Genomic DNA, 10,914 nt, shown 5'->3' with positions numbered 1-10,914 from the left:
TGCAACCGTCAAAAGTTTGGTGAAACTTGAGACCCTAATCATAAAGAGTTGTGAATCAATGAAAGAAATTATTAAACATGAAAATGAAGATGGTTGTGGTGAGATGGTATTTGAACGACTCAAATCAATCAAGCTGAAATCATTGCCAAGACTTGTAAGCTTTTATTCGGGCAACGCCACTCTGCAATGCCCATGTTTAAAAATGGTCAAGGTAGTTAAATGTCCCAATATGAAAACTTTTTCTGAAGGAGTCATGAAAGTTCCAAAGTTTTCCATTAAAACATCTAAGGATTCTGACAATTCGATTGCTATTCTTTTATATCTAACTAATTTCAGTGGTGTGGCTTGTTGATACCAAAATTTATCATATTTTGTAGCATTAACTGGTCAATTTACGAAGTTTTCCATTACAATCATACGATATCTAAGTAAAAAAATATTATTAATAATGCTTCCAATATTACATTAAAAATAATAAAGGAAAGGTAATATTTTCTTTTTTTAGGGATATATTGCATTATTATTGTTTTCCCATTTTTGTGTTATGAAATATAAGGCCATTTTGAAAGTTTCTAAGTCTCTAGCTCCTGAATCATCCTCATGATTTGGCTTACATAATTTATCTCAATTTACTCATGCTATCTTCCTATGATCATGTACCCAACCCCATATAAAATGCCTCTTAAATGACAAAACTTTCCTCTCCACATATATAATTTCTTTCTAATCTCTTGCAACATACCTTTTCCAAAAGCTCTCTTCCTATGATTACCCCCTAGTTGTAAGTCTAAATAGGTAAAGGGTATCCCTCCTTTACTGCGGTTTATTTAGAGAAACACTTCATGTAGTTGTTCAAAAAAATTTAAAGTTATATTCATCGACTATAACATATAATTAGTTTTAAGAATTTATAAAAGTTATATTCATTGACTATAACATATAATTAGTTTTAAGAATTTATAAGTTAATATGGCTAATTCGTCTTTGACAATAAAATATTGAAGGTTAATTATTTTTATTGTTATAAGTAAACCTTAAGGTTGTGTTCACTTCATAAGATGGATTTGGGAGAGTGTGGAAAGATGGATTTGTGTGGATTTGAGTGGATGAATATGTGTATTTTCTTTAGGCTGTGTTCACTTGGAGGAGAGTGATTGAGAGAGAGTGAGTGGATGGGTTTGAGTTTATTTAAGAGTGAAATTTGTGTTGTTTTTTTTTTAAGGGATTTAGAAGTGATGGTGAGTAAATTTAGAAGTAATTTTTGTGAAAGTTTGGGAAAGATTTGAAAGTTTGTGATAGATTAAAAAATATGTTCTATTAGAAATAATAATCAAATTACCATTTAGCCCTTAGTTAAATTAGTATTGTAAATTAATTTCTTAATTTTTTTAAACACAACAATAGGTCAGCCACCACAGTTATAAGACGTCCTAAGCCTTTAAACTCGTGCAAGAACACCTCTTGAATCCCCTGCATTGTTGTGTTCGACCACCTCCTGCACAAAAAAAAAATCAAACATCATGAAACCAAGCAGCCATGGCGAGAGGGAGGAAGATCGGATCTGAAAAGGACACAAAACACACCGTATTCGATCCCATAGAAGGTATCCAATCCACACCACGCACTCGTATCCAATCCACGCAAATGGTATTCGATCTAGGTTGCCTGTATTCGATCCAGCCTCATCACGTATCTGATCCAGTTGACCACGTATCCGATCCACACCATGTATGACACGTGAGAGAGATGACAAGGGTAAATATGTAATACCCCAACCCATTCCCACCAAATCTTCACATATAACCCGCGATTAAAAATGTGATGGCATACTCGCTCTACCATCTGCGCACATACCCTTAAGCGAACATCATAGAAATTCTGATTTCTTTCCTCGCATTTCATCTCTCCTTAAAACGAACACAACATTAATGAATTTAGAGGATAAAGTGAATGAATTTGGAGATAAGTTTTATGGAAGTTAATGAGTGATTTGAGTGAAGTGATATATTAAAAGAATGTTTTAGTAGATATAATTTGAAAATTACCAAAATATCCTTGATGATAAAAAAAATTAAATAATTATTAAATGAGATAAAAACATTAAAATTTAACAATATTTTAATTATTATACATATTTATATATTTTTATTATTATTAATTATTATATATATATATATATATTATTTTTTAACAATATTTCAGTTATTATTAATTATTATAAACATATTAATTATTAATAATATTTATTTTACATGCATCGTTAATTATTATAATTTAATATATTAATTATTATATTTTTAATAATATTTTAATTATTACAAATAGTTATAGATATTTTAATTTTTATATATTATTAATATTATTATATATAAATAATATATAATAAATAATATATATATATATATATATATATATATATATATATATATATATATATATATAATCTATGTTAATATGTGCAACAAAATTTTGGATAAAATGGTAAAAAGGGAATGAATAAACGCAAATCTTTCTATTTGAGGCGAGATTGAATTATCTGATTGTTTTGCAAATCCATCTGCATTTTTTGTCATTGATCTTTTGAAACAAACATGACTTCGTAAAAGTATTTGTGCCTTCAAATTTATTTGACTAGTTGTATCAGCATAAAGGAGCACAACAACAGAGCATAAAACATTAAGTTGCTAGATAAAGCTAAGTTCTTGACTTCATAATTGTCCACAATGTTGCCCCTTCGTACAAAAACAGTTTTGGCTTAAAGTGTAAGTATGTAGTTAAGTCCTGTCCTTGCTTGTACTAAAATGTAACTTCTTTTTTCTATAAAAATAGGAACAATTAATTTCTATTTATTTAACTATGTTCAAATAAACTTCTTTTAAGGATTTCTAAATGAAAACTAAAAGATAAATAATTTTCCTAGTTTCTTCCTATATTAAAATTAGCTTATAAATAAATTAAAAAAATACGAAAGTTATATAAGAAAAATCTTATACATAAACTATTAGGACATAATATTTCCTATAATCAGATTTATAGAAATAATATAAATGTAGAATAAACAGAATTGACTACAGAGTTAATAAATTATATTTTTCAAATTACTACAGACCTTTTATTTGAAAGACAAAATTATAAACCAAGTGTTTATAAAACACTCAAATCATAAACCAAATAAATCTATCAAAATAAAAATAAAAAATTTCTTCTTTTTTCTTTTTTATCTCTCTTTTTGTTTTCTAGTTATTGAAATCGCCTAATAAATTTTTGTGCAAAGTATTTATATATAACGTAAATATATATAATCTCACATTTCATTTCCTATATATTAAGCTAGTGGAAATAATATGATTCTCCACTAATTCTAACATAAACTAAATTTAGTTGATGAAAAAAAATTAATTTTAATTTCTCTTTTCATTTTTCTCTCACAAAAATATTTATATATAAGCCGGTGGAAATATAGCTCTATTAACAAATACTCTAATAAGAACCAATAATCATAAAAATTTAAGCAGTTAGCTAAAGTTATGTGAACGATTTTGTATTACTTGAATTCTAAATTGAATGCTTAATGTTTCAACAAGCTTGATTGGTTCTTTTAAGGAACCGTACAGTGCAAAATTATTACTATGAGCTGAAAAATTATGCATATGCATTATCTATAATATGTGAAAAATTGCTTTCAGTAAGAATATTACAGGCTCGCTCTTGATCCATTTATATGTTAAGGTCTCTAAATTAATGATTGTTTTGCACGTACAGGTGGAAAAATCTGCTTGCGATGTAGAGCATTTAAAATTTGGTGATCATTATTCACAGCTAGAAGAGATTTGGCTTGGTGTAGTTCCAATCCCAACAAACAATTGTTTCAACAATTTGAAATCTTTAGCTGTGGTGAAATGTGAATCTCTCTCCAATGTCATTCCTTTTTATTTACTACGTTTCCTTCGTAACCTGAAAAAGATTGAGGTAAGCAACTGTGAATCTGTGAAGGCAATATTTGATGTGAAAGGTGCAGCAGCAGATATGAAACCGATTTCTCTTCCTTTGAAGAAACTCATTCTAAATCAGTTGCCAAATCTGGAGCACATCTGGAATCTGAATCCTCGTGAAATTTTGAGCCTTCAATACTTGCAAGAAGTGTCAGTTTCTAACTGTCAAAGCCTTAAAAGTTTGTTTCCAGCATCAATGGCAAATCATCTTGTAAAGCTTGATGTGAGAGCTTGTGCAACATTGATGGAAATCTTTGCAGAGGCGGATGCAGCCATCAATGGAGAAACTAAGCAGTTCAATTTCCATTGTCTAACCTCATTGACACTATGGGAATTGCCAGAGCTCAAGTACTTGTACCCTGGAAAACACACTCTGGAATGGCCAATGCTAACACATCTAGATATATATCATTGTGATCAGTTGAAATTGTTTAAAACTGAGCATGGTGGTGATGAATTTGCAGATACAGAGGATCAACTCTGTATTTCAATAGATCAGCAAGCGGCTTTCTCAGTTGAAAAGGTACCAAAATATTTCCTCTGCAGTTGTGCATGCATGTCTCCAATATGAATAAATTAGTGCGAAATTTATCATATGTTTTGAACAATTGGTAGGTTTTTCCGAAGTTGGTGCAATTATCACTCAAAAAGGAAGAGGCCATGGCAATTGCGCAGGGACAATTTCAGGCAAGGGCAATTTCTCAGAGTGTAGTCCTTTCATAACTCTTTTTTTCTTTTACTTTTGTTCTATTTCTTTCTCAATGATCTTTTTCTTGTATTTTTTTATACTCTTACAAAAGCTTCTAATTTTGTTAGGAACATGGAGCAATTGGACCAGGAGAGTTTGGAACAAAAGCTGCACACCTCCTGCATAATTTAGAAGTTCTGAAATTGATGTGCTATCACGAGGATGAGGAGTCAGATATATTGTCCAGTGGATTATTTGAAGAGATACCCACCATACAAAATCTTGAAGTGGTCTGCAGTTCCTTCACTGAAATATTCTCCTCTCAAAGACCTAGATCTGATTGTACCAAAGTACTTTCAAAGCTGAAAAGATTGCATTTGAAGAGTCTGCAAAAGTTGATTTCCATAGGATTAGAGCAGTCATGGGTAGAACCCTTACTTAAAACACTAGAAACATTGGAAGTGTTTTGCTGCCCTATGCTCAAAAGTGTTGCGCCAGCCACAGTGTGTTTTTCAAATCTTACATCTTTGAACGTTGCTGAATGTGATGGATTGCTGTATTTGTTCACATCCTCAACAGCCAAAAGTCTAAATCAACTGAGGGACATGTCCGTGCGGGATTGCCAAGCAATACAGAAAATAGTGTGGAATGATGAGGAAGATAACGAATCCAGTGATGAAGAGATAATAACATTTGAGCAACTCAGAGATATGTCACTTGCATCATTGCCAAGCATAGTAGGAATCTGCTCAGGGGCTTTGAAGTTGAAATTCCCATCCCTGGATGAAGTCACTTTAACGGAATGCCCCCACATGAAATATTCCTATGTACCTAATTTGCACGAGTTCAAGCCCCGTCAGCAACTTTAAATGAAGAGGTGAGTTTCATTTTCGTTAGGCTTGTATTGGTTACGTTGCAGCTATTCATGTTGTTTAAAATCACTTTAGGTGTGGCTTGCAACTTCAAACCCTGATTCTGAGGCCATGATTACATGATTGAGATAGCATTTTACACTGCATATATACATGTATTCATATTTTTGTTGACAAATAAACCTCTTTATTGAGAATAATACTTCTAGATATATACTGAGTAGAGAATGAGGTGGCCTTAGCCACCAACAAAAAACCACACTTCTGAGAAACACACACTACTGAAAACCCACACTCTTGAACGCACAATCCTTGCTCTGTGGTTTTCGGCTGCAGGCTTTTTTTTCTACTCTCATTTGCACCCTTTTGCACTCCTTTTATAAAGTCTCGAGTAGCACGTTTTGGTTCCGGCAGAAACTGTCCTTCACCTCTTTTGGTTGTCCTAGAACCCTTGTGGGATCCAATGAATTTGGTGACCCCCAAGTGAAAATTTTGAGGTTAAGCTTCACCATTTCTTATATACAAGTTATATTTGTAAAATCTTTTAACTTATAGAAGAACCTGAATCTTTGATATATATATATATATATATATATATATATATATATTTCCTATGCACTCAATTTGGAGTTCTTCTTCCTGTAGCATTTGGTAAGTACTACTAGATATGTATTCGTGCATGTCATGCATACAACAAATTTCACTTCCCTTTAGAATATAAATTTTGAAATTTTGATTGATAGTTTTTCTTATGTACCCATTTTTTTTTTCCGACATTCAGGTAATACATCACTCATACTCACAAATGGGACTATGGAGTTCTTCCTCTAGGCATTTGGTAAGTACAGGATATATATCCCTGCATCTCATGCTTACTGCAAATTCATTTCCCTTTTAGCATATAAATCTTAACACTGCTTGATATTTTGTTTCAGCGTAATTTCTCTTCTTCTTTTTTTATATATTTATATAGAAGACTAGAAATTTAAATTAATGACTAAATAGAACAGAATAAAAACGATCACATCGAACATTCACAAATTTTGACAATGTTATATTTTCCACGATACTTGAAAAGATACAATTGCATTTTACATTGGATAACACTTTCCGATTAATGCCACACCCAAAATTATATACTTTCTTTCGTTGTGTACATAAATTTTAAAAGAGTAGTTAGATTTCTTTAAGTATAATTATGCTCTTAATTCTTCTTTTATTATGATAGTGTGAGATTTATTTATTTTCGTTAAAATTTAATTGCAGTTATATATTAAAACTAATACAATAAAATTGATTCGGTTTACTAGTAGAAGAGGTTTGTCCTTTGTTGCAATAGCTTATATTTATTTTGATGACTATCCTATTTTGTATGACCATGTTGTTATGTTTCTCTTCTCTTTCAACTAGTTGTGTATTTTTTGTAAAAGGGTTAGAGCATCCTTAAATGTTCTCCTATAATTTATTTATTCTTTTTTGATAAAAAAAGAAAAAAACTTCTCTCTTTCTTTTTATTTCAACATCATCAAAAATATTAATTTTTTAAAATTATTTTGTAGTGAAAATTCATTAATTACAAGACCATATTTTACCCAAAATTAAAAACTTATATGTTTCTACGTGCTCTTTGAAACCTTTGCATATGTATATCTTCAAAAGTCATATTCATTATACTGTTAAATTATTTGCGTCTCAAAAACATGATAAGTATTCCATTGTTCGATGAGCTTAATTAGAAATGCTTACAAGGAGAAAGAGAGAAAAGAGTACAAAAGGAGGAAAAGTATTATTCTATTGATTAAAAACAAAGAGCATAAGAGTTATATAAAGAAGAATATAACTGATAAAACAATTATCAGTTAAATTATACAGATTACATTAGGTAACATCCCCTTAAACTTATTGTGGGATTATGAACAACAATAAGTTTATTTGTAGTATATGTAGCAGCAAAGGAAGATACTGAAATTGGTTTGGTGAAGATATCGACATCTTGATACATGGCTGGAATGTGAATCAACTAAATGTGATGTTGAGAATTGTTGGAAATAGTCCAAGTATGAGTCAAAGTCTCACATTGGATAGTAAAGACAAAGTTAAACACTATATAAGAATAAAGGCCCATAACAACATTGGCTTAAGATTTTGGTGTAAAAGTGGTGTCTAAGGTCTTATATGTGTAAGACTAATGTCATATAACCATATAGAACCACAATCTCTCAATGTCATAACCATGACCATAAACCACATATGACATAAAATATATATATATAACCTATCAAGAATTGTGATCGCAAACAAAGTGAAGGTCAATTTCAAGATGTTCGGACTTGGGGTGCATCACTGGATTTGAAACTAGGAGATATCGTCTACGTAAGCAAGTATAAAAAGAGTAGAATTGTCCCAGAATTTGATAAAAAGAAATGAGTCACTTTTAGTGGATTGAAAACCAAAGGCAGTTAAAGTTTGACTGAGTTTATTAAACCATGATCTTGGGGCTGTTTTAATCCATAGATAGCTTGATGAAGTTTATAAACAAGCTTAGGATCATGAGAAATAAAACCAGGCAGTTGTTGCATGTAAAGATCTTCTTGGAAACATCATGAATAAAAGCATTGTTCATGTCAAGTTGATGAATGGACCATTTGGCTGAAACAGCATATAAGTGAGAACAACTCTAATAGTAGAATGCTTCACAGGACTAGAAGTTTCATTAAAATCCAAACCTGGTATTTGATGATAGCTTTTTCAGCTAATCTTGTTTTGTGTCGTTGAAAGTGTGATAGAAGAGGACGAGCCCAATGAGGAAAATGATGACTTGGGTGAGAATGAGTATAGGAACTCATTATTTCAGTAGACAAGAGCTAAGAGGAATCAGATAAAACTTAAGTGGATGAAGGATTTTGTGATGTAATAATTGAGGATAGAATAGGGTTTTATATGTTGATTCCTTAAGAACGACAAGAAAGATCGTACTGTTGGAGACATAATAGCATAGTAGGTTTTAAGTTTGTCCCAATTAATTTGACAACAACAAACAAGACCTACCAATTTTGTTAGGATTACATGTGCCGGATTCAGAGAACTGCTTCTCGCATTATCAGAGGACATTAATTTTGGTGGAGGCTGTATGCCCCTTCACAATAGTTTAATATAATTCTAATTTCTTTTGATTGCATCAATTTCATTACTTTATTTGAAACAAATTACTTAAACTTCTGTACATATAATTGTGTTTTTATTTTATTTTTTTAGGTTAGCTGTGATTTCCGCATTACAATATGAGAGGCGGAGGGAACAATGATGATAACTATTGCGTACAAGTATCATCAACAAAACTTTATTCTAAGTCTCTTTTCTTGTTGTTTTGGAGTGCTTCAAATACTAATAACGTGGACCTACACGCCCATCTATTGTATGGGATTAAGTTTGTTATATTTTGTATGCATGTTAGTCCTGAACTTAAAATACTTTGAAGACTGAACTTCGTAACACTGTCATCTCTGCCACCCTTAAGAAAAATGTGTTTGAATTCAGACTTTAAGAAGTTAGTCCTTTATTTTTAATTTCTTAAGTTTTGCCACCATGTTATTTTAAAGTTTTATATTCTTGGTATATTTTGGGGGCATGGCTTTATGAAACATGGCTCTATGAGGTTTCAAATAGACCTGGGTGAGGGTGACTGCGAGTAAAATGTTAGGAAGAGGAATGTAGTATAGTTATATAGTTATAAAGTTGCAGAAAGGTCATGAATTATTGAAGGTGGTGAGAACCACCAGAGGTTGAAGTAACTTCAGGCTCTGAATAGAATTTGGTGTTAATGTACTTATCTCATATCCTTGTGGCTTGTTAAGAAGACTAAGTAAGAATCTAAAGGAAAGGGGAGGAAGATCATACGCATTGAGGTATAAATCAGACCTGTAATGCATAGTAATTGAATTTGTTCGATAACTACAGCTGCTATGAATTTTGGAATGTTTATTGAGCCAGAGATAGAAATGTTTGTTAGAATAGACTTGTAGGGCATAAGGAAATCGTAGGAAACAAGATAAGGGATAAGCTGTACATATTAGTTTATAAATTGATTGGGACAAATCTATTGTTCTTATTTAATATATTTATTTTTTCTGAATAAAAAAAAATAAAATCTGAAGAGACTAAGCTTTGGGCAGATTACTCCATGTTATCTGTTAACCATGTAGGAATGCTAAAGGGATGAGCAAATTTACATCAGCTACATACAGGTTTCGAATAACAAAATATGGGGGAAAAGTTTGTGGCATTCACACTTTCTCTTAGTAAAACTACAATTTCATAGGTTTCTGTGGTTTGTTTAGATTCTTTTGTGCTAGAAACCGTATGTTCAAAAAATGAAAAGAAAGATTAACCTAATCCAATAAATTTTGATTTTGGATTTGATTGAATGTATGCTGCCTTTTATTTTTCTTTTTGTGTATATTACTTTATTAATTTGTGTGTGGGTTATTAAATATTTTTGTTTCTTTATTAGGCTTTCTCTGAAAATGCTCGATAGTATTTTTAATCTCCTGTTCATGGATATCTTTGAAACATGAAAGCTAATATTTTAAGCTATTTTATTTTCACGAGAAAAAGATAGGTGTCTCGTATTTTAACAAGAGGAATATATTCGCATTGGACCTATATCAGTAATTTCATTTCATTTTTTAGTGTCCTTTGTGGAACGATGTTTTCTTGTATGATGTTGGAATTGGTGTATACTTATTTGTATGGACAAGAGTATTTGTCCAATTATTTTGCTGAGTTTGTGCTGTTTTGTATTTTGAAGTAGGATTATTCAACCACGGAGTTAATAATTTAGGATCTGTGAATAAGAGTCTTTTAGTTAAAGTTTTGAATTTATGATTTTTGATAAAACGACTCGATACGAGTTCTTTTTTACTGGATTATAAAAGACTCGTTTTTCAATGTAATTAAGGTGTTTTTAACCTTCGGTGTCAATGAAAAGGATTAACTTGATGGAAAGGTTCATTCACACACTTACCGAATTCTTTTTTTATTTGGATTTCGATGAGAATCTCGAGCATAATAAATTTGTATTTTTGTTTCTTTTGTGTTTTTGATAAAGATGGCAATGGAAACACATGAACAATGGATGAAGAATAATATAAAGATGGTTTTGAATCCAAAATATGATCCAATTACTTGGGTCTAAAATAAAATAATCTGGATTATATTTTTCAAAATCTAATTCATGATCACTCTAAATAAAGTTGAGAAACCAAAAAGTTCTTCCAATATCATAGAGGATAGTTCCATAACAAAGGGTATAGTAATACCAAATTTGACGTATTTGACAGCTTCCATATCCAACCAAATTCAC

The 10,914-nt window shown here is 31.0% G+C and overlaps 1 protein-coding gene across 1 annotated transcript; it reads left to right on the top strand.

Moving 5' to 3' along the window:
• The first annotated feature begins 1,536 nt into the window (after positions 1-1,536).
• LOC114185071 (uncharacterized) lies at positions 1,537-9,969 on the top strand. Its single transcript, XM_085672903.1, has 6 exons — positions 1,537-1,728; positions 3,763-4,515; positions 4,608-4,679; positions 4,809-5,557; positions 6,334-6,390; positions 8,808-9,969. Exons 1-4 carry the CDS (start codon positions 1,537-1,539, stop codon positions 5,547-5,549), a joined length of 1,758 nt encoding a protein of 585 aa, XP_085529029.1. The 3' UTR covers positions 5,550-5,557; positions 6,334-6,390; positions 8,808-9,969.
• The last annotated feature ends 945 nt before the right edge of the window (positions 9,970-10,914 follow it).

This window comes from Vigna unguiculata, chromosome 5, assembly GCF_037176805.1.
Source record: "Vigna unguiculata cultivar grain cowpea cultivar isolate G323 ecotype 2 chromosome 5, ASM3717680v1, whole genome shotgun sequence".
NCBI lineage: Eukaryota > Viridiplantae > Streptophyta > Magnoliopsida > Fabales > Fabaceae > Vigna > Vigna unguiculata.
This window is presented reverse-complemented; position numbering and strand designations above follow the sequence as displayed.